Source organism: Bombina bombina, chromosome 12 (genome assembly GCF_027579735.1).
Source record: "Bombina bombina isolate aBomBom1 chromosome 12, aBomBom1.pri, whole genome shotgun sequence".
Taxonomy (NCBI): domain Eukaryota; kingdom Metazoa; phylum Chordata; class Amphibia; order Anura; family Bombinatoridae; genus Bombina; species Bombina bombina.
Genome location: NC_069510.1, coordinates 126,474,385 through 126,499,763, shown reverse-complemented (window position 1 = coordinate 126,499,763; position 25,379 = coordinate 126,474,385). Strand labels below are relative to the sequence as shown.

The following is a 25,379-nucleotide window of genomic DNA, read 5'->3' as shown; positions in this document are numbered from 1 at the left end:
TGGCCATCTCTTCTGCTAGAAGAGTTTCTGAATTATCTGCTCTTTCGTGTGAGTCTCCTTTTCTGATTTTTCATCAGGATAAGGCGGTGTTGCGAACTTCTTTTGAATTTTTACCTAAAGTTGTGAATTCCAACAACATTAGTAGAGAAATTGTGGTTCCTTCATTATGTCCTAATCCTAAGAATTCTAAGGAGAAATCATTGCATTCTTTGGATGTTGTTAGAGCTTTGAAATATTATGTTGAAGCTACAAAATCTTTCCGTAAGACTTCTAGTCTATTTGTTATCTTTTCCGGTTCTAGGAAAGGCCAGAAAGCTTCTGCCATTTCTTTGGCATCTTGGTTGAAATCTTTAATTCATCTTGCCTATGTTGAGTCGGGTAAAATTCCGCCTCAGAGAATTACAGCTCATTCTACTAGGTCAGTATCTACTTCTTGGGCGTTTAGGAATGAAGCTTCGGTTGACCAGATCTGCAAAGCAGCAACTTGGTCCTCTTTGCATACTTTTACTAAATTCTACCATTTTGATGTATTTTCTTCTTCTGAAGCAGTTTTTGGTAGAAAAGTTCTTCAGGCAGCGGTTTCAGTTTGAATCTTCTGCTTATGTTTTTTGTTAAACTTTATTTTGGGTGTGGATTATTTTCAGCAGGAATTGGCTGTCTTTATTTTATCCCTCCCTCTCTAGTGACTCTTGTGTGGAAAGATCCACATCTTGGGTAGTCATTATCCCATACGTCACTAGCTCATGGACTCTTGTTAATTACATGAAAGAAAACATAATTTATGTAAGAACTTACCTGATAAATTCATTTCTTTCATATTAACAAGAGTCCATGAGGCCCACCCTTTTTTTGTGGTGGTTATGATTTTTTTGTATAAAGCACAATTATTCCAATTCCTTATTTTATATGCTTCGCACTTTTTTTCTTATCACCCCACTTCTTGGCTATTCGTTAAACTGATTTGTGGGTGTGGTGAGGGGTGTATTTATAGGCATTTTAAGGTTTGGGAAACTTTGCCCCTCCTGGTAGGAATGTATATCCCATACGTCACTAGCTCATGGACTCTTGTTAATATGAAAGAAATGAATTTATCAGGTAAGTTCTTACATAAATTATGTTTTCTCATTGGTCCTTGGTCGAATGACTGGAGGTGACGTAGAGGGGAGGAGCTATATAGCAACTCTGCTGGGTGAATCCTCTTGCACTTCCTGTAGGGGAGCAGTTAATATCCCACAAGTAATGATGACCCGTGGACTGATCACACTACAGAAGAAAGGAATTTATCAGGTAAGCATAAATTATGTTTTTCTGTGACACTCTAAGCTATGGTTGGGCACTTTTTTAATAAAGTTCTAAATATATGTATTCAAACATTTATTTGCCTTGACTCAGGATGTTCAACATTCCTTATTTTCAGACAGTCAGTTTCATATTTGGGATAATGCATTTGAATCAATCATTTTTCTTACCTTAAAAAATTTGACTTTTTTTCCCTGTGGGCTGTTAGGCTCGCGGGGGCTGAAAATGCTTCATTTTATTGCGTCATTCTTGGCGCTGACTTTTTTGGCGCAAAAAATCTTTTCTGTTTCCGGTGTCATACTTGTCGCCGGAAGTTGCGTCATTTTTTGACGTTCTTTTGCGCCAAAAATGTCGGCGTTCCGGATGTGGCGTCATTTTTGGCGCCAAAAGCATTTAGGCGCCAAATAATGTGGGCGTCTTATTTGGCGCTAAAAAAATATGGGCGTCGCTTTTGTCTCCACATTATTTAAGTCTCATTTTTCATTGCTTCTGGTTGCTAGAAGCTTGTTCCTTGGCATTTTTTTCCCATTCCTGAAACTGTCATTTAAGGAATTTGATCAATTTTGCTTTATATGTTGTTTTTTCTCTTACATATTGCAAGATGTCTCACGTTGCATCTGAGTCAGAAGATACTTCAGGAAAATCGCTGTCTGGTGCTGGAACTACCAAAGCTAAGTGTATCTGCTGTAAACTTTTGGTAGCTGTTCCTCCAGCTGTTGTTTGTATTAATTGTCATGACAAACTTGTTAATGCAGATAATATTTCCTTTAGTAAAGTACCATTACCTGTTGCAGTTCCATCAACATCTAATGTTCAGAGTGTTCCTGATAACATAAGAGATTTTGTTTCTGAATCCATTAAGAAGGCTATGTCTGTTATTCCTCCTTCTAGTAAACATAAAAAATCTTTTAAAACTTCTCTTTATACAGATGAATTTTTAAATGAACATCATCATTCTGATTCTAATGACTCTTCTGGTTCAGAGGATTCTGTCTCAGAGGTTGATGCTGATAAATCTTCATATTTATTTAAAATGGAATTTATTCGTTCTTTACTTAAAGAAGTACTAATTGCTTTAGAAATTGAGGATTCTGGTCCTCTTGATACTAAATCTAAACGTTTAGATAAGGTCTTTAAATCTCCTGTGGTTATTCCAGAAGTTTTTCCTGTTCCTGGTGCTATTTCTGAAGTAATTTCCAGAGAATGGAATAATTTGGGTAATTCATTTACTCCTTCTAAACGTTTTAAGCAATTATATCCTGTGCCGTCTGACAGATTAGAATTTTGGGACAAAATCCCTAAAGTTGATGGGGCTATTTCTACCCTTGCTAAACGTACTACTATTCCTACGGCAGATGGTACTTCGTTTAAGGATCCTTTAGATAGGAAAATTGAATCCTTTCTAAGAAAAGCTTATCTGTGTTCAGGTAATCTTCTTAGACCTGCTATATCATTGGCTGATGTTGCTGCAGCTTCAACTTTTTGGTTGGAAACTTTAGCGCAACAAGTAACAGATCATGATTCTCATAATATTATTCTTCTTCTTCAACATGCTAATAATTTTATCTGTGATGCCATTTTTGATATTATCAGAGTTTATGTCAGGTTTATGTCTCTAGCTATTTTAGCTAGAAGAGCTTTATGGCTTAAAACTTGGAATGCTGATATGTCTTCTAAATCGACTCTACTTTCCCTTTCTTTCCAGGGTAACAAATTATTTGGTTCTCAGTTGGATTCTATTATCTCAACTGTTACTGGTGGGAAAGGAACTTTCTTTCATGTAATTAGCAAGAGTCCATGAGCTAGTGACGTATGGGATATACATTCCTACCAGGAGGGGCAAAGTTTCCCAAACCTCAAAATGCCTATAAATACACCCCTCACCACACCCACAATTCAGTTTTACAAACTTTGCCTCCGATGGAGGTGGTGAAGTAAGTTTGTGCTAGATTCTACATTGATATGCGCTCCGCAGCAAGTTGGAGCCCGGTTTTCCTCTCAGCGTGCAGTGAATGTCAGAGGGATGTGAGGAGAGTATTGCCTATTTGAATGCAGTGATCTCCTTCTACGGGGTCTATTTCATAGGTTCTCTGTTATCGGTCGTAGAGATTCATCTCTTACCTCCCTTTTCAGATCGACGATATACTCTTGTATATACCATTACCTCTGCTGATTCTCGTTTCAGTACTGGTTTGGCTTTCTACAAACATGTAGAATGAGTGTCCTGGGGTAAGTAAATCTTATTTTCTGTGACACTCTAAAGCTATGGTTGGGCACTTTGTTTATAAAGTTCTAAATATATGTATTCAAACATTTATTTGCCTTGACTCAGAATGTTCAACTTTCCTTATTTTCAGACAGTCAGTTTCATATTTGGGATAATGCATTGATTTAATCATTTTTTCTTACCTTCAAAAATTTGACTCTTCCCTGTGGGCTGTTAGGCTCGCGGGGGCTGAAAATGCTTCATTTTATTGCGTCATTCTTGGCGCGGATTTTTTTGGCGCAAAAATTCTTTTTCCGTTTCCGGCGTCATACGTGTCGCCGGAAGTTGCGTCATTTTTTGACGTAATTTTGCGCCAAAAATGTCGGCGTTCCGGATGTGGCGTCATTTTTGGCGCCAAAAGCATTTAGGCGCCAAATAATGTGGGCGTTTTATTTGGCGCGAAAAAATATGGGCGTCGCTTTTGTCTCCACATTATTTAAGTCTAATTTTTCATTGCTTCTGGTTGCTAGAAGCTTGTTTTTTGGCATTTTTTCCCATTCCTGAAACTGTCATTTAAGGAATTTGATCAATTTTGCTTTATATATATGTTGTTTTTTCTCTTACATATTGCAAGATGTCTCACGTTGCATCTGAGTCAGAAGATACTACAGGAAAATCGCTGTCTAGTGCTGGATCTACCAAAGCTAAGTGTATCTGCTGTAAACTTTTGGTAGCTATTCCTCCAGCTGTTGTTTGTATTGATTGTCATGACAAACTTGTTAAAGCAGATAATATTTCCTTTAGTAAAGTACCATTGCCTGTTGCAGTTCCTTCAACATCTAAGGTGCAGAATGTTCCTGATAATATAAGAGATTTTGTTTCTGAATCCATCAAGAAGGCTATGTCTGTTATTTCTCCTTCTAGTAAACGTAAAAAATCTTTTAAAACTTCTCTCCCTACAGATGAATTTTTAAATGAACATCATCATTCTGATTCTGATGACTCTTCTGGTTCAGAGGATTCTGTCTCAGAGGTTGATGCTGATAAATCTTCATATTTATTTAAAATGGAATTTATTTGTTCTTTACTTAAAGAAGTACTAATTGCTTTAGAAATAGAGGATTCTGGTCCTCTTGATACTAATTCTAAACGTTTGGATAAGGTATTTAAAGCTCCTGTGGTTATTCCAGAAGTTTTTCCTGTTCCTAATGCTATTTCTGCAGTGATTTCCAAAGAATGGGATAAATTGGGTAATTCATTTACTCCTTCTAAACGTTTTAAGCAATTATATCCTGTGCCGTCTGACAGATTAGAATTTTGGGACAAAATCCCTAAAGTTGATGGGGCTATTTCTACCCTTGCTAAACGTATGGCTGTCTTTATTTTATCCCTCCCTCTCTAGTGACTCTTGTGTGGAAAGATCCACATCTTGGGTAGTCATTATCCCATACGTCACTAGCTCATGGACTCTTGCTAATTACATGAAAGAAAACATAATTTATGTAAGAACTTACCTGATAAATTCATTTCTTTCATATTAGCAAGAGTCCATGAGGCCCGCCCTTTTTTTGTGGTGGTTATGATTTTGTATAAAGCACAATTATTCCAATTCCTTATTTTATATGCTTTCGCACTTTTTTATCACCCCACTTCTTGGCTATTCGTTAAACTGAATTGTGGGTGTGGTGAGGGGTGTATTTATAGGCAATTTGAGGTTTGGGAAACTTTGCCCCTCCTGGTAGGAATGTATATCCCATATGTCACTAGCTCATGGACTCTTGCTAATATGAAAGAAATGAATTTATCAGGTAAGTTCTTACATAAATTATGTTTTTTTACCACAGGATAAAAAATCTAAGGGTAAAAACAGGGCTAATAATCGTTTTCGTTCCTTTCGTTTCAACAAAGAACAAAAGCCTGATCCTTCATCCTCAGGAGCAGTTTCCGTTTGGAAGCCATCTCCAGTCTGGAATAAATCCAAGCCTTCTAGAAAAGCAAAGCCAGCTTCTAAGTCCACATGAAGGTGCGGCCCTCATTCCAGCTCAGCTGGTAGGGGGCAGGTTACGTTTTTTCAAAGAAATTTGGATCAATTCTGTTCACAATCTTTGGATTCAGAACATTGTTTAAGGGTACAGAATTGGTTTCAAGATAAGACCTCCTGCAAAGAGATTTTTTCTTTCCCGTGTCCCAGTAAATCCAGTGAAAGCTCAAGCATTTCTGAAATGTGTTTCAGATCTAGAGTTGGCTGGAGTAATTATGCCAGTTCCAGTTCTGGAACAGGGGCTGAGGTTTTATTCGAATCTCTTCATTGTACCAAAGAAGGAGAATTCCTTCAGACCAGTTCTGGATCTAAAAATACCAACATTCAAAATGGTAACTGTAAGGACTATCTTGCCTTTTGTTCAGCAAGGGCATTATATGTCCACAATAGATTTACAGGATGCATATCTGCATATTCCGATTCATCCAGATCACTATCAGTTCCTGAGATTCTCTTTCCTGGACAAGCATTACCAGTTTGTTTCTCTGCCGTTTGGCCTAGCTACAGCTCCAAGAATTTTTACAAAGGTTCTCGGTGCCCTTCTGTCTGTAATCAGAGAACAGGGTATTGTGGTATTTCCTTATTTGGACGATATCTTGGTACTTGCTCAGTCTTTACATTTAGCAGAATCTCATACGAATCGACTTGTGTTGTTTCTTCAAGATCATGGTTGGAGGATCAATTCACTAAAAAGTTCATTGATTCCTCAGACAAGGGTAACCTTTCTGGGTTTCCAGATAGATTCAGTGTCCATGACTCTGTCTTTGACAGACAAGAGACGTCTAAAATTGATTTCAGCCACAATCATTCCCTTCGGTAGCCTTATGCATGGAAATTCTAGGTCTTATGACTGCTGCATCGGACGCGATCCCCTTTGCTCGTTTTCACATGCAACCTTTTCAGCTCTGTATGCTGAATCAATGGTGCAGGGATTACACAAAGATATCTCAATTAATATCTTTAAAACCGATTGTACGACACTCTCTGACGTGGTGGACAGATCACCATCGTTTAATTCAGGGGGCTTCTTTTGTTCTTCCGACCTGGACTGTAATTTCAACAGATGCAAGTCTTACAGGTTGGGGAGCTGTGTGGGGATCTCTGACGGCACAAGGAGTTTGGGAATCTCAGGAGGTGAGATTACCGATCAATATTTTGGAACTCCGTGCAATTTTCAGAGCTCTTCAGTCTTGGCCTCTTCTGAAGAGAGAATCGTTCATTTGTTTTCAGACAAACAATGTCACAACTGTGGCATACATCAATCATCAAGGAGGGACTCACAGTCCTCTGGCTATGAAAGAAGTATCTCGAATTCTGGTTTGGGCGGAATCCAGCTCCTGTCTAATCTCTGCGGTTCATATCCCAGGTATAGACAATTGGGAAGCGGATTATCTCAGTCGCCAAACGTTGCATCCGGGCGAATGGTCTCTTCACCCAGAGGTATTTCTTCAGATTGTTCAAATGTGGGAACTTCCAGAAATAGATCTGATGGCGTCTCATCTAAACAAGAAACTTCCCAGGTATCTGTCCAGATCCCGGGATCCTCAGGCGGAGGCAGTGGATGCATTATCACTTCCTTGGAAGTATCATCCTGCCTATATCTTTCCGCCTCTAGTTCTTCTTCCAAGAGTAATCTCCAAGATTCTGAAGGAATGCTCGTTTGTTCTGCTGGTAGCTCCGGCATGGCCTCACAGGTTTTGGTATGCGGATCTTGTCCGGATGGCCTCTTGCCAACCGTGGACTCTTCCGTTAAGACCAGACCTTCTGTCGCAAGGTCCTTTTTTCCATCAGGATCTCAAATCCTTAAATTTAAAGGTATGGAGATTGAACGCTTGATTCTTGGTCAAAGAGGTTTCTCTGACTCTGTGATTAATACTATGTTACAGGCTCGCAAATCTGTATCTAGAGAGATATATTATAGAGTCTGGAAGACTTATATTTCTTGGTGTCTTTCTCATCATTTTTCTTGGCATTCTTTTAGAATTCCGAGAATTTTACAGTTTCTTCAGGATGGTTTAGATAAAGGTTTGTCCGCAAGTTCCTTGAAAGGACAAATCTCTGCTCTTTCTGTTCTTTTTCACAGAAAGATTGCTAATCTTCCTGATATTCATTGTTTTGTACAAACTTTGGTTCGTATAAAACCTGTCATTAAGTCAATTTCTCCTTGGAGTTTGAATTTGGTTCTGGGGGCTCTTCAAGCTCCTCCTTTTGAACCCATGCATTCATTGGACATTAAATTTACTTTCTTGGAAAGTTTTGTTCCTTTTGGCGATCTCTTCTGCCAGAAGAGTCTCTGAATTATCTGCTCTTTCTTGTGAGTCTCCTTTTCTGATTTTTCATCAGGATAAGGCGGTGTTGCGAACTTCTTTTGAATTTTTACCTAAGGTTGTGAATTCCAACAACATTAGTAGAGAAATTGTGGTTCCTTCATTATGTCCTAATCCTAAGAATTCTAAGGAGAAATCATTGCATTCTTTGGATGTTGTTAGAGCTTTGAAATATTATGTTGAAGCTACTAAGTCTTTCCGAAAGACTTCTAGTCTATTTGTTATCTTTTCCGATTCTAGAAAAGGCCAGAAAGCTTCTGCCATTTCTTTGGCATCTTGGTTGAAATCTTTAATTCATCATGCCTATGTCGAGTCGGGTAAAACTCCGCCTCAAAGGATTACAGCTCATTCTACTAGGTCAGTTTCTACTTCCTGGGCGTTTAGGAATGAAGCTTCGGTTGATCAGATTTGCAAAGCAGCAACTTGGTCCTCTTTGCATACTTTTACTAAATTCTACCTTTTTGATGTGTTTTCTTCTTCTGAAGCAGTTTTTGGTAGAAAAGTACTTCAGGCAGCGGTTTCAGTTTGAATCTTCTGCTTATGTTTTCATTAAACTTTATTTTGGGTGTGGATTATTTTTCAGCGGAATTGGCTGTCTTTATTTTATCCCTCCCTCTCTAGTGACTCTTGCGTGGAAAGATCCACATCTTGGGTAGTCATTATCCCATACGTCACTAGCTCATGGACTCTTGCTAATTACATGAAAGAAAACATAATTTATGTAAGAACTTACCTGATAAATTCATTTCTTTCATATTAGCAAGAGTCCATGAGGCCCGCCCTTTTTTGTGGTGGTATGATTTTTTTGTATAAAGCACAATTATTCCAATTCCTTATTTTTTATGCTTTCGCACTTTTTTATCACCCCACTTCTTGGCTATTCGTTAAACTGATTTGTGGGTGTGGTGAGGGGTGTATTTATAGGCATTTTGAGGTTTGGGAAACTTTGCCCCTCCTGGTAGGAATGTATATCCCATACGTCACTAGCTCATGGACTCTTGCTAATATGAAAGAAATGAATTTATCAGGTAAGTTCTTACATAAATTATGTTTTCTGAGCCATTTTGATCATCATGTGATATATAGAGCTGACCATAGTCACCTCTACGCTTAGGCAGCAGTTTGGTCTTTAATTTGAGAAATAAGCATTTTCTGTAGTATTGTGTAATATGTTACAGTGTATTTACTGACTGAGTAGGTGGTGTCATGGCTGAATTACTGCTCCCACCGCCGGCCTTTTGCATGTCGGGGAAATCTTCTGTTGTTAACAACTGCACATGTAACAAAACTGTTACTGTAATTCTGCAGCTTAATTTGTATATGGTGGGTAACTGTGACTCACTCTTTAACAAAGCTAGAAATAGAGAAGGAAGGAGCTGAATGCCTATACTGCCTATGCTTACCGTCATAAGCACACTCTTTACTGTAAAAAAAGTTACATACTATATACGTTATATAGCTACTACACAATGTGGATCGAAAGGGATAAATAAAAGGGACAATGTCCTATGGTAACTACATGGTTTGCACCAGGTATACTGCTGAGCTGGTATTAAGAAAGCCAGTTATTGGTTGCTGCATATGTATGCTGTTCCTGATTGGTTCGCCAATGTGACCTGCGCCAATGCATTGTGGGTTCTAAGCAGGCGTTTTAATTGTGTGCTTAACCCGCTTGCAGGGTTTATACAGAACACTGTGGTTATGCATTCTGTTATTGCCTTAAATGTAAAAATGTCTCTCTAGATTCCTTTTAATGATTATATAAATGCCCAGACACCTGAAGATAGTGGTAGAAAAAAACTGAAGGCCTCACATAATAAACCCACACAAACAACATGCACAAACTAACACCTTTATGAAACATAGTAAAATAGCTGCACAGATGTATAAGGGAGTGGAAGATTGTATGAACTCCTGGGCAGTACATTGAGCCATGAAAACCTCTCCGACATCAGCTGATCCAGCAGCCGTCTGCCAGTGCCAGAGAGGAACAGCACTTGTAGGAAAGCCTGGGGTTCCTGTGGTTTTACAGTATAGCGCACGCTAGCACGTTCACACCTGTGCCTAGTAACGCTACCAGGGAGTTCAGTAAGGGCGCTAATACAGAGCACTGGCCTTAAATATTAATGTTGAATGATTATAGATAAGTGTACTAATGTTCTGATTATGTTTTTATTTTGTGCTTCATGACAATTTATTTTCATTTTTTTCCTCTTTCACAGAACTTCCATGAAGGTCGCAAGGCGCAGCAGCACATCGAGACATGCTGGAAGCAGCTGGAGAGTGTAAGTATGAGATCGCCAGGGTACATTCCAGGAGCGCCAACCTTGATTTCCCAAAGCACCTACATCACAGACGCAGGCGACTGAGAGGATTCTGGGTCACAGAATAACATTATTATTTATATTTTATGCCTGATGCAATTAGCAAAGGAGAATAAACAGGTGATATGAATGCTTGTGACTTTTATTAAGGAAGCACAACGTAAACTGCAGTTTTTGGCTTGTAAGCCTTGTGGTCTGCAGATGTTGAGTCATCACAGTGCTTGATTTATGCCCCAGTCAGTTCTCACTAGTATGGTCACTTGCCCAGGGTGACATTAAAAAAAACCTGTAGTGTGACCTTTCATCCAGTAATGTCACCAGTTGCATGTGTATTCACCGTCACCAGGCCTCAGCCTCAGTGTTGTTTTTAGGTTTTGTGCTGCCCTAGGCACTGAAATCTCTGTTGCTCTGATGTAGTTAGCCCTAGGCATTATTTATCTTGTATAAGGGAACACGAAACTCCACATTTTTCTTTCTTTATTCAGACAGAAAACAATATTTCCTTCTATAAGGCAGGGAGAGTCCACGATTTCATTCCTTACTGTTGGGAAATACAACACCTGGCCACCAGGAGGAGGCAAAGACAACCCAGCCAAAGACTTAAATATCCCTCCCACTTCCCCTATCCTCCAGTCATTCTTTGCCTTTCGTCACTATATGAGGTGGCAGAGAAGTGTCAGAAGATTTGCATAGTCCTGTAATGGGTAAGTTCCCTTTAAGAAAGGACTGGAGATTTAAGTAGTCATGTCAACCTCTCAGGAAGAGTATTGATGAAAGTTAGAGTCTGGAGATGCAGGGAAAGTTTTTCTGCGAACCCACCCAGACTGCCGCCTAACAGCTCCTGGGCAATCAGTATTGACAAGTTTTACTGCTTGCTGTTACACACTCATGTCCATGTCAGAGGCATTGCTGCAAGACTGTCACACTTGAGAGGCTGTGCCTGTTCCACAACATGAATCCTGGAGGTAAGATTGTTTTATATATACACTTTTTGCTATACAGGGTCACAGTGTGGCTCCTTTATGTCTCAATAGGATCAATGGTTAATATCTCCTTCAGGGAGATTATTTGAACAGAAAGGGCTTATTTATAACTGCTTTTATGTGTGAGTTTTTTGGGCTCATAGACTTTGTGCTTTTGGCTTGGAATAAACAGGTTTCACTTTCATATTTGTGTGTTGCGCAGCTCATAATAGCTTGACGCCTTTTTCATAGCAGGGGAAGTCTTATCCTACGCACTACGTGACCGGATGCGGTCCATTTGTTTCTCATACGTTCTTGCTGCGAACTTCGCTCCTGAGGAGAGCGTTTTCTCTGTTAGCTGTCTTGGTCTAGGAGGTGGTGAGTGCCCCAGCCATTGGGATTATAAATGTGCCGTTTTTTTGAATAAAGTGTTTACTTTTTGTCTGTCTTTCTGTGTATATATCCTAGCTATGGATTACTTTGATATTACAATAGAAGGTTCTACTCCTTCTGTACTGGTTAATAATTCCTGTTTATATTGTGAGGAGGCCGTGGTTTGCCCGCCTGCTCAATTTTGTTCCTTTTGCCTAAGCACTGTTTTAAAGTCTAAGAAGGGAGACAAGCCTGCTAATACTTATAGCGCTATTAGCCCCTCTGAGCTGTCTATCTCTCAGGAATCTGGGTCCTGAGAGATTATTACCCTTTCTACCCTATCCGCTCCACATGCAGTTCCCCGCGACTCAGCTAATCCTCCATCTGGAGGGGGCTTTTTTCCAGCGGACTTTACCGCACAGTTACAATCGGCAGTGTCTGCGGGCCTGAGTGCCTTACCTCACTCTAACAAACGCAAGAGAAAGGTTAAACATAGTTCTCCTGACCTAGAGTCATCTAAATATTTGTCGGAGACTTCAGTTTCTAAACCTCCTTCAGTAGAGGAACTCTCCTTTTAGATTTAAAATTGAGCATCTGTGTTTTTTATTAAAGGAGGTTCTGTCTACGCTAGAGGTTCCAGAGGCTACTCTCCATGAGGAGCCTAAGATCCCTAAATTAGACAGGGTTTATGAAAAGACAGGAAGGTCCCTCTGACTTTTTCTGTGCCAGTTAAGATAGTGAACATTATTAGTAACGAATAGGAACTTCTTTTTTCCCCTTGTCTACTTTTAAAAAATGATTCCCAGTCCCTGACTCTCAATTAGACTTATGGGGCTCCATCCCTAAGGTGGATGGCACTATTTCTACGCTGGCTAAGCATACTACTATACCTCTGGAGGATAGTTCCTCTTTTAGAGAGCCTATGGATAAGAAAATGGAAACCTTTCTGAGGAAGATGTTTCAACATACAGGGTTTTTATTTCAACCGGCGGCATGAGAATTAAGGCTCTGAGAATTGCTAACTCATTCATCTGTGACGCGAATATGCAGATTATTCACATATATGCAAAGACTTCTGGATTTGCGATCCTAGCCCGCCGGGCTATTTGGTTGAAGTCTTGGTCTGCGGATATAACTTCTAAATTCAGACTCCTTTCTCTTCCTTTCAAGGGGTAGATTTTATTTGGTCCAGGGCTGGACTCCATTATTTCTATGGTTACCGGAGGGAAGGGTGCCTTCCTACCACAGGACAAAAAAAAATATGCCTAAGGGACGGCACTTGTCTAATTTTCATTCCTTTCGTTCTGACAAATAACAATGACAGCAATCCTCCTCCAAGTCCGAGCAGCCCAAGAGTACTTGGAAGCAGACTCAGTCCTGGAATATGTTCAAACAGACTAAGAAGCCCTCCGAAAATAAATCTGCATGATGGGCGGCCCCAATCCGGGATTGGATCGAGTAGGGGGCAGACTGTCTCTTTTTCAGTCGCTTGGTTCCAGGATGTACAGTATCCTTGGGTCCTGGAGGTTGTATCTCATGGATACCGGATAGGATTCAAGTCTCATTCGCCCAGGGGCAGGATCTTTCTCTCCAGTCTGTCTAGAAGACCAGAAAAGAGGGCTGCCTTTTTAGGTTGTGTACGGGATCTATCCTCTCTAGGAGTAATTGTCCTGGTACCTACAGCAGAAAGTGGTTTGGGGTTTTATTCAAACCTTTTCATGGTTCCAAAGAAGGAAGGAACTTTTCATCCAATTCTGGACCTAAAGTGCCTAAACAAGTTTCTGAGTGTTCCCTCTTTCTAGATGGCGACAATACGGTCAATCCTTCTTCTGCTTCAGGAAGGACAGTTTATGACCACAATACACCTGGAGGATGCATACCTTCACATCCCGTTGCACAGGGAACATTTTCAGTTCCTGAGGTTTGCCTTTCTGGACCACCACTTCCAGTTCATAGCTCTTTCGTTTGGCCTAGCTACTGCTCCAAGGATATTTTTGAAGGTTCTGGGGGCTCTTCAAGCCGTTACCAGAACACGAGGTATTGCAGTAGCACCTGGACAATATCTTGGTACAGACACCATCTTTTCATCTAGCGGAAGATCATTCAGAGTCCATTCTCAATCTTCTTCGATCACATGGATGGAAGATAAACTTGGAAAATAGTTCTCTTACTCCAAGTACAAGGGTAAATTTCCTGGGGACAATAATAGACTCCATATCCATGAGAATATTCCTCACAGATCAGAGACGTTACAAGCTAACTTCTGCATGTCTTGCCCTCCAGGCCTCCTTGAGACCCTCAGTGGCTCAGTGTATGGAGGTGATTGCACTCATGGTGTCCTGTATGGACATCATTCCTTTTGCAAGATTCCATCTCAGACCCTTACAACTATGCATGCTGAGACAATGGAACAGCAACCATTCAGATCTGTCTCAACAGATCATGCTGGACAACCTGTCGAGACTCGTTCTCTTGGTGGCTCTGTCCAGATCATATGTCCCAAGGCACGTGCTTCTTGAGACCGTCCTGGGAGATTGTGACTGCGGATGCAAGTCTTTCCAGCTGTGGAGCCATTTGGGGTGCCAAGAAGGCACTAGGGCTGTGGACTCAGGAGGAGTCCTCCCTTCCTATCAATATATTGGCCCCTTCTGGGTTCATCCCAGTTTATCAGATTTCAATCAGACAATATAACCTTGGTTGCCTACATCAACCATCAGGGGGGAACGAGAAGTTCCTTGGCGATGAGAGCAGTATCTCTGATACTAGAGTGGGTGGAGACTCACAAATGTATGCTATCAGCGATCCACATTCCGTATGTGGACAATTGGGAAGCGGACTTCCTCAGCAGGCAATTCTTTCACCCAGGGGAATGGTCTCTCCACCCAAGGTGTTTGCAGAGATATGCAGCGAGTGGGGGACGCCGGAGATAGATCTCATGGCATCCTGCCTCAATACCAAGCTACCCAGGTACGGGTCGAGGGATCCTCAGGCGGAACTGATAGATGCCCTATCAGTACCATGGAGGTTCAGACAAGAGAGGGTTTTCTGAGAGTGTTATCGACACTCTGGTTCAAGCTCGTAAGCCAGTTACTCGTCGTATCTACCATAAAGTGTGAAGGACTTACTTGTACTGGTGTGAAGAGCGTGGCTTTTCCTGGCATAAGGTTAAGCTTGCCAGAATTTTATCTTTTCTCCAGGATGGACTGGAGAAGGGTTAATCTGCTAGTTCCCTGAAGGGACAGATATCGGCCCTGTCGGTTTACTGCACAAAAGATTGGCTGGGCTTCCAGATGTGCAGTCCTTTGTTAAGGCTCTGACTAGGATCAGACCTGTGTTTTTTTGTTGGCTATTGCCTCCGCGCACAGAGTTTCTGAGATTTCTGCTTTGCAATGTGACCCCCTTATCTGTTTTTTCATGCTGATAAGGTGGTTTTTCGCACTAAATTAGGGTTCTTCCCTAAGGTGGTGTCGGATCGTAACATTAATCAAGAGATTGTTGTTCCTTCCTTGTGTCCTAATCCTTCTTCAGCGAAGGAACGCTTGCTTCACAATCTGGATGTGGTTCGTGCCTTGAAGTTCTTTCTTCAGGATACTAATGAATTCAGACAATCTTCTTCTTTGTCATCTATACGGGGAAGCGTAAGGGCAGAAGGCTACTACGACTTCCCTATCTTTCGGGTTGAGGATTGTCATCCGTTTAGCTTATGAGACAGCAGGACGACAGCCTCCTGAGAGGATAATGGCTCATTCCACTAGAGCAGTAGCTTCCTCCTGGGCTTTTAAGATGGAAGCCTCAATGAATCATATTTGTAAGGCGGCTACATGGTCCTCGTTACAAGTTTGATGTGTTTGTTTCAGCTGAAGCAGCTTTCAGGAGAAAAGTTTTGCAGGCTCTGGTGCCCTGAGAATAGGGTCTGCCTCTTTTTTCTGTTCCCTCCCGTTATTCTTTCCGTGTCCTCTGGAGCTTGGGTATAGTTTTCCCAACAGTAAGGAATGAATGGAAGGAAAATATAATTTATGCTTACCAGATAAATTCCTTTCCTTCCTGGCAGGGAGAGTCTTCCACCCCGTCTGTAATTTATGTTTTGTTGGGCGGCTCCCTTTTTATATTATTTCTTCTGGCACCTTTATACACTGATGTTTCTCCTACTTTTCCTTATTCCCTCGGCAGAATGACTGGGGGATAGGGGAAGTGGGAGGGATATTTAAGCCTTTGACTGGGGTGTCTTTGCCTCCTCCTGGTGGCCAGGTGTTATATTCCCCAACAGTAAGGAATGAAGTTGTGGACTCTCCCTGCCAAGAAGGAAAGGAATTTTTCTGGTAAGCATAAATTATGTTTTCAAAGAACTTTTCATTTAACTTCTTTTATCAAATTTGTTTCATTCTATTGATATCCTTTGTTTAAGAAGCAGTTATGCGATACTGGGAGCTAGCTGAGCACATCTGGTGAGCCAGTGACAAGAGGCATATATGGGAACCACTAGTCAGAAGCTAGCTTCCAGTAGTGCAATGCTTCTCCTGAGCTTACCTAGCACTGCTTTTCAACAAAGAATACCAAAATAACAAAGCAGATTATATAATAGAAGTAAATTGGAAAGTGGTTTAAAATGACATGCTCTATTTGAATCATATCTTCCCTCAGTGTTATTAGTCACTGTATTCCCCTAAAGTAACGTGTCTTTGGCAGTCAGAATTCCAGACATCAAAGTCATGTTCTCTTCTGTTGGTTTCGAAAGACATTTGTTTTATGTTTTTGTTTTTTAAAGGGCACAACGAACATTGTTTGCTTTTTAGTTTCTGGAGTTTGTCAGTGTTTGCCAGTAGAACCCTGGGATTTCTATTTATCTTAAAGTGATGCTAAACTTGGTAAAATAATTTATAACTGCCTCTAATCTAATCGGCATCAGCATAGGAGGTAAGAGAAAACCAACAGGGCAGCGCCCATTACTTTATATAAAACGTTACACATATTACTAATGCATCTGTATATGATTGTCAGGCTAATCTTTGCTTTGTATATATCATTATGTCTAGCATTAATTTAGTGTCCCTTTAAGGCATGCAGACATACACTTCTTTCAGAATCAAAATGATCAGCTTTAAAATTACGTTTGTTTCATGCAAACATAATTATTTACAATGTGTAATGCTCTTTCATATGTATATAGTTTACTGTGCCTTTGAGCAACAAGCTGCAACGTCCCATCAGGTGCTGCTATTGCGACATATCCATCTGACCAGTCTGTTAAATGACATATCACACTCACCATTTAGTGACACTGTACGGTGCAGGAACCCATCTCCTGCAACAGAAAGCTGCCTTGAATGTAATATACAGGGAGTGCAGAATTATTAGGCAAGTTGTATTTTTGAGGATTAATTTTATTATTGAACAACAACCATGTTCTCAATGAACCCAAAAAACTCATTAATATCAAAGCTGAATAGTTTTGGAAGTAGTTTTTAGTTTGTTTTTAGTTATAGCTATTTTAGGGGGATATCTGTGTGTGCAGGTGACTATTACTGTGCATAATTATTAGGCAACTTAACAAAAAACAAATATATACCCATTTCAATTATTTATTTTTACCAGTGAAACCAATATAACATCTCAACATTCACAAATATACATTTCTGACATTCAAAAACAAAACAAAAACAAATCAGTGACCAATATAGCCACCTTTCTTTGCAAGGACACTCAAAAGCCTGCCATCCATGGATTCTGTCAGTGTTTTGATCTGTTCACCATCAACATTGCGTGCAGCAGCAACCACAGCCTCCCAGACACTGTTCAGAGAGGTGTACTGTTTTCCCTCCTTGTAAATCTCACATTTGATGCTGGACCACAGGTTCTCAATGGGGTTCAGATCAGGTGAACAAGGAGGCCATGTCATTAGATTTTCTTCTTTTATACCCTTTCTTGCCAGCCACGCTGTGGAGTACTTGGACGCGTGTGATGGAGCATTGTCCTGCATGAAAATCATGTTTTTCTTGAAGGATGCAGACTTCTTCCTGTACCACTGCTTGAAGAAGGTGTCTTCCAGAAACTGGCAGTAGGACTGGGAGTTGAGCTTGACTCCATCCTCAACCAGAAAAGGCCCCACAATTTTTGACTTTTCTGAGCCTGTCAAGTCCTTCTTTTGACCCATTTTGCCAAAGGAAAGGAAGTTGCCTAATAATTATGCACACCTGATATAGGGTGTTGATGTCATTAGACCACACCCCTTCTCATTACAGAGATGCACATCACCTGATTTGCTTAATTGGTAGTAGGCTTTCGAGCCTATACAGCTTGGAGTAAGACAACATGCATAAAGAGGATGATGTGGTCAAAATACTCATTTGCCTAATAATTCTGCACACCCTGTATATATAGTAATGACCATTAACGGTGGACAATTCTCCTCGGCTCTGTTGGAGATGAGGGACACATAGAAATAAAACAATGGTATATTTAATGCTGGATCAAGCATTTAAAAAAAATTAAAATCCTAAATACATTTTGTAGATGGAACGGATTTACTACAATGTTCCTTTATTTTGGCTGTCAGAGACTGAGATGATGGGACTGGAGGTCAAGTTTACTAAGCTTATGAAATGGACAATAAAATGTGACCACACTTAGCACCATATCAATCTCCAATATCCTGCGGAGACCCTATCTGAGCCATTCTCACAGCTGACATCCTGAAGCAGTGCATTTTTGTACTGGTTCAGCAATAGCGCTTCCTCTGTAGTTTATAGCAATGACTTATTCCGTCAGCCTTGTTCTGGCATTCAGGGAAATTTTATTGTTGTTCTGCTTTTGTCTGTGATTTTACCCAGAAAAACGTACTGCCTGAGAATTCTGCTTATAGAACAAAGAGTGGTGTCATGCAAATTTGTCTTACTACAGTGAAATACACTGCAATTCTGTGGTTCTCTTTATAGAAACACAAAGCTTCTTACTTAATTTACCTATAGTCTGTGGGGCAGAGAAAACACAATATTGGATTTTTCCCCCAAACTGGTTGTATACAAGATAACAATTAATATGATTGATCCCACACAAATCACACAATTTTATTTGAAATCTATTAATGATCATCAGACATATGATTTTATATCCAGAAAAACTTCTGAAATATGCAATTAATATGGCCATAACATGCAAAAAATACACAGTATATTGTCTTAAAAAGTATACCTTTATTTGCACAATTGTTGCAAAATGTGCTACTATTTAGTCCTATCTACACAGTAAATTCTGTAAAGAAAAAAAGTCTCTTTATTTATCTTATATAAATGTATTTAAACAGAGAAATTTTGCAAAACTGTATTCAGTGTTAGTTGGAGTCAATGAGAATCAGCATTTGCAATGTAACATTAAATAATCATATTCTACGTTAAAGGGAAGATATTTTCTGCTTTGTTCATTGGATATTCAACATTTATTTTGATTGGACAAATGCAGCCAACGTTTGTTATATTTGCCAATATAAACTAAATAGAACGCTTCTGGCGATCTTAACCCAATTCACAAAAATATGTCACCCAGAGCGAACCAATTCAGAAAGAAATAATGATTCAATTCAATATTTTGCATATTTCAATGTTTTTATGTAAATATGATCTTCCCATAAAAATGAATTTGCATGATTCTCTTTTATTTGGTTATTGTCTTATGATCAAAGATAATGAATTTAAAGGGGGAAAAAAACATTTTATTTTCTTTCTTTATGCAGAGAGAGCATATAATTTAAAAAAAAAATTCCAATGTTTCTATTATATAATTTGCTTCATTCTTTAGGTACACTTGGTTGAAAATCATAGCTAGGTAAGCCAAGGTGCTATTTGCTGATTGGTGGCTGCACATATAAAATAAGATAATAGAAGTAAATTGGAAAGTTTGTTAAAATTGTATGTTCTATTGGAATCATAACAGAAAAAAACAAATGAGTTTCTTGTCCCTTTCATTTGTATAAAGACAAACAAGTTTAATTTTGTCTCATTTCTTTCTTTCTTTGTGTTTCCAGAGCAAAAGAAGGTTTGAGCGTGAATGTAAAGAAGCAGACAGAGCGCAGCAATACTTTGAGAGGATGGACGCTGATATTAATGTGACAAAAGCAGATGTTGAGAAAGTAAGCAAGTGGAACCCTTTCACTGCTATTTACTATACACATACAATATGCTCCTGTGTTCTTGGCTACTGTTGTGACGCTCAGGATAGAATCATACTTTTTGTTGCCGTGCTGATAATAGTGAGCAGAGGAAACCAATATTTATAGCAGGGATGTTCTGGGTGCTTTCCCACAGATATTGTTACACAACGGCCATCCCATAGTCTGTATTAGACAGATAACCTTATATATGACTTAAATGGACATTAAACTCAAACTTCATTTCACCATAAAGGGCCATTACAAGTGGCTGGTATTGCTACCACGAGCTTGTGGTTGCAATTAGCGCTCAAAAAATTAGCCAGAGGTCAGACCTCTGGTTAATTTTTTAAATGTTACCCCAATTGCCCCCAAAATAACACGTGAGGTACCTTTTTTAAAAGGTAAAGTTGGCAGGTGTGGGGTGTTAGAAAAAAACTGCACTGAAAAGTTTTATGCGTTCTATGGGGACTGTATGTAAATATATATGTATATGATTATGTGTTAATATTTGTATATAAAATATTAACACATACATATATATGTATATAGTCCTATACATATATATGTATATTTGCTGCGTGACTTACCCCCTTTGCTGTGCTAGTTCTCATGCCGTGTCTGACTGCATGAGAACGAGGCTCCCATTGGAGCGTATTGTGAGCGCAATGCTTCTGTGCAATCACGTTCGCATTGCACCTCACTTGTAATAACAGTGCACATTTGCGTGCGGTACTATTACTAAGTTGAGCACAAATATCGCTTTCAGGAAAGCAATATTTTGTGCTCAACTTGTATTCTGGCCCTTATTGTGTATTCAGACCTTATGACGTTATGCAATTCTGCACTTATTACTGAAATATACTGTTATGCGCAACAAAAAATGGTCACAAAACACATCACAAATACATTTACAATTACAGTTACACTCATAATAACACTATCTAATCAAAAAAATATTGTATTTAAAAGGTGTTAGAAAAAAAGGGGCTGCAAAGTACTTTAACATATACATGTCTATATGTGTGTACATATGTATTTATGTATTTACATATGTATACATATACTGTATAGCCACATATATAAGTGCATCGGAGCCCTTTGCAGTTAAGTGGATAAAAACATATTTCACATTGCAATATTCTGCACATAGCAGAATATGTTCTAAGTATTTATAAATAGTTATTCCTATATACCGTATAATCATGTGTGTGTATGTGTGTATATATATATATATATATATATATATATATAGATATATATTGTACCAAAAACATTATATATATATATATATATATATATATATATATATATATATATATATATATATATATATATATATATATAAATATTAATTTATGAATAAAGAGAACATGTTCTGCTATGTGAAGAACATTGGAATATGAAATATTCATACTTTTATTTAGGCTTGAGAAAATGTGATCAGGTCTGCGTTAGAGTAGGGTGTTAAAAAAAATAATAATATATATATAAATGTGTCTGTGTATACTAGTATGTGTATATATATATATATATATATATATATATATATATATATATATATATATATATATATATATATATACACACTTTAATGTCCATTGATAATAATTTTTCAGTTTTATTGTAACTAACATCATTTTCAGTTAATCCAGCATAGACTGTTTGTAAATTAGAACTTTATATAGTTCCCGTTAATCTGATTCCTTGTGATTCTTGATATTTAATACAGTATGCCAGTAATTACTGTGAGTGCTGAGTATTTATTTACTGAAGCCCTGTCTGGACATAGATGCAAGCGACAGGCAAAAAAATATAAACTGATTTCTTTTGAGGCAGAATGAAATATTGCACAAGAATAACACAAATTAGTCTCTTGTGATTGGCTAAATAGATATTTTCAGCTTCCTGCCAGTAGTGCAATGCTGTCCCTTCAGCAATGGATAACAAGAGAATTAAGGAAATTTGATAATAGAATTAAATTGGAAAGTTGTTTAAAATTGTATGTTCTATCTGAATCATAAAAGAAAATTTTGGGGTTTACTATCCCTTTAATTCAAACCCTTTTTGCTCAGGAAATCTGCAAGCAATAGATACTTTATTGGTGAAACTGACAATGCACTCACAATTAATCCCTCCGTAATAAAAGTTTATTAAAGGGATATTAAACCCAAAAATGTTATTTTGTGATGCAGACAGAGGATAACATTTAAAAAATAAATTCTATTTACTATTATCAAATTTGCTTTGTTTCCATGATATTCTTTGTTGAAGAGATACCTAGGTAGGGGTCTCAAGCACAGCATGGCAGGAAATAGTGCTCTAGCAAATGGATAACATTAGTACAAAACTGCTGCTATATAGTGCTCCAGACACGTGCACGCTACTGAGCTTACCTCCCTGCTTTTTAACAAAATCAAGAGAACAAGAAAAATTAGACAAAAGAAGTAAATTAGAAAGTTGTTTAAAATTGCTACTCTGTTTCATTTCCCTTTTGAGCATAGTAAAGTAACAATGCAATGTATATTTGTTATTTTTATATTTAATATAACTGTAATATATCTCTGTAAATTGAGGTTTTCTTCATAAATGGAAAGTCCACAGCTGCATTCATTACTTTTGCAAAATAAGAACCTGGCCACCAGGAGGCAAAGACACCCCAGCCAAAGGCTTAAATACCTCCCCATCTCCCCTAATCCCCCAGTCATTCTTTGCCTTTCGTCCCAGGAGGTTGGCAGAGGAGTGTCAGAAGTTTGTTTTATCTCTTATGAAGGTTAGTACTCTTCAACATGGGACGGGAGTTTTAAGTAATCCTATCAGTCTCTCAGTGAGGGCCTGTATGAAAGTTAGAGTTCGGAGATGCAGGGAGAGTCTTTCTGCAAACCATCCAGACTCATATTAACAGCTCCATAAGCAATCGGTGTTGTCGAACTTTGCTTCGCTGCCTGCTTTCTTCTCTCAAGTCAATGGCGGAGGCACTTCTACAATTCGTCACACTTGAAGGGCCGTGTTCCTGTTCCATGGCGTAGTTTCCCGGTAAGATTGTGAGGCTCCTTTGGTATCTTAGAATCGAGGGTTAATATCTCCTGAGGGGGATTATTGAACAGGGTTTTTTTCTTCATAAATGGAAAGAGTCCACAGCTGCATTCATTACTTTTGGGAAATTCAGAACCTGGCCATCAGGAGGAGGCAAAGACACCCCAGAGAAAGGATTAAATACTCCTCCCACTCCTCTCTTCCTCTAGTAATTCTTTGCCTTTCGTCCCAGGAGGTTGGCAGAGAAGTGTCAGAAGTTTTCGATAGGTTCTTATGGAGGGCAGTACTCTTCGGCATGGGACTGGAGTTTTAAGTAGTCCTGTCAGCTTCTCAGTGAGAGTATGGTTGAAAGTTAGAGTCCGGAGATGCAGGGAGAATCTTTCTGCGAAACCATCCTGACTCATATGAACAGCTCCACAAGCAATTAGCTTTGACGAGTTTCGCTGCCTACTTTTTTCTCTCAAGTCCATGGCAGAAGCGATGCTACTATCTGTCACACTTGAAGGGCAGTGTTCCTGTTCCATGGCATAGATTCCAGTAAGATTGTTTCATTTTACTTTCATCATGGATGTATTGTAATTACAACTGTTTATCCGAGAGGGGCTACAACCTTTCGGGGATAACTTTAACATAGTGAGGCTCCTTTTTGTATCTCGGAATCAAGGGTTAATATCTCCTGAGGGGGGGTTATTGAACAGGGGGGTTTGTAATCATGTTTGTTATGTGATTCTGTCTGCTACTGTGTAGTGTTGCTTCGGCTCATGGCTATTTTGGAATATAACGGCCTATGTCTAGTGACGCAGCCTTTACGGTCAGGCGCACTTTTGCATGGCTCTCCATTTCCACATTCCTGACCGTGTGGCGACAGAGAAATCCTGGTTTGCTGGTGTCTGGTTCCCTGGAGGTGGTGAGTGCCCTAGCCATTGGGGGTGTAAGGATTCTGATTTTGTGGAAACGGATGTCTCTGATTTAGACTCTACTTCTTGCGAAGAATAAGAATTGGCCCTGGTGATACATGCCCATCCATTATGTTCCGAATGCCGGTTTAGAGTGCTCTGTTCCTCGGGATCGGGGAATCAGGTGCCCACTGATACTACGCATGAAGGTAACCCAAATGCTACTTATCCTTCTATGGAGTGTAACCTGTTCCCACCGGAGGTTACAACACGGTTCTGCATGGCCATTTCTTTGGCAGTGGCACATCTGCACCTCCCAGGAGTGTGCTTACGATATTGTCCGTGTTCCATTAACCGGGACTCGTCAGGTGTGGGATCGCCTGGTCCAGTTCAGCCCTCCGGGGGAGCGACTGCCTCTGTAGCCTCAGGGGGTCAACCTTCAGGGCCAGTGTTTTCTTTTGTCCTGGCAGAGGTATGTTGCGCTTTTTGCTATAGACTAATGCCCCTTCTTGTTCTTCTGAGGCACGTTTTGGCGTTGCTGGAGGATCCCACTCTTAATGGGTCTGGGGATTCTCAGTCTTACTCTTCGACTGGCTTGCTTGCATAGAAATAAGGGGATGAAGTAATATTCTTGTAGTCTTTGTTATTTGTGTATCCTTTTCCAGTTCTGAGCTTTGAAGTCTCGGACCCCTGTTGGGCTGGTCCTGCGGGTCTGTCCTTTCTTCCTGGGCGATAACCTACGGGTTGCCTTATCTTTTATTTTTATTCGGTGAGGATGATTTTTATTTGGTCTAAAGCTCATGTTGTTGTGTGATGTTTCCTACAGGAACTTTCTTCTCTGGAATTGATACTCGCGATTTTATGGTCGCACTGATTCTTTTACAAGAGTGAGGACGTACTAGTCCTATGTTCTGTCTGACTGTTCTTTATCCCTCCATCTTGGGGGAGACTCTATATGGCCTTGACAGTGCTGGGGCCCTTGGGTTCAGGCTGGTCCTGTGTACATATGCTTTTGTCTTTGAGGCCTAGTTCAGACACGTGGTGCTTTTTTATATCCGGAGGGTCCAGTGAGGGCGTCTAGTGATCACAATATGATTTGTGTTGTTTACTTGTTATTTTATAAGCTTCCTCTAGCATTCTGAGAGGATTTGATGGTCGCTTTGGTGGTTGCTTAGGGGCATGGGGGATTGGTTCAGTCCTCTTTCGCTTTTAAATCTAGTGGGCCGGGACTCCGTTAAGATCCACGGCGACATGCTTAGTCGTTTCCGAATTTTCCGGGAACTAGAGTGTTCCTTCCCGTTGTGGGTTGGAGGCTTGGAGGATTTAAGTCCTTCATACTACCGTTCTTACGGTTTTGCCTTTCATGGTCTCTTTGGAAGTGTCCTTTTATTCTCTTCCTTTGGGTCAAGACTTTCTGGACTTCGTAAGGTCTTTCTGGTGGCTTTGGCCGCTTAATTAGGAAGTGAAGGCCATGAGGCTCTGTCTTCCTTCGGGAGTTGGTTGTCTCCATATCAGGGGCGATAGGATGTGTTGTCTCTTTTTCCAAGCTTTCTGCTTAGGGGATGTTTTTCTGCCTGGGTTTGGGATGCTTTGCATTCTTCTCCTTTGGGTGTGGTCCTCTGGAACGTTAATCTGAAAGGATTATGGAGACTAGCCTTTCCTTTCTACTCTCTCTTTCGGGTGACTCTGTTCTAGTTCTCATTTACCTTGTGTTGCCCTTGGGGCCTTTGAGCTCTAGAGAAATTGTGTGACTTTGTCGCGGCCTAGCAACTTGTT

The 25,379-nt window shown here is 39.7% G+C and overlaps 1 protein-coding gene across 11 annotated transcripts in view; it reads left to right on the top strand.

The window, feature by feature from the left end:
- The window catches only part of FNBP1 (formin binding protein 1), a 420,876-nt gene that overhangs the window by 241,386 nt on the left and 154,111 nt on the right, over nucleotides 1-25,379 (top strand). For all 11 annotated transcript variants that reach the window (XM_053696170.1, XM_053696177.1, XM_053696173.1 and 8 more), the window contains exons 5-6: nucleotides 10,096-10,158; nucleotides 19,549-19,653. In XM_053696170.1, coding sequence (XP_053552145.1) covers nucleotides 10,096-10,158; nucleotides 19,549-19,653 — 168 coding nt within the window. The remainder of the gene's footprint in view (nucleotides 1-10,095; nucleotides 10,159-19,548; nucleotides 19,654-25,379) is intronic.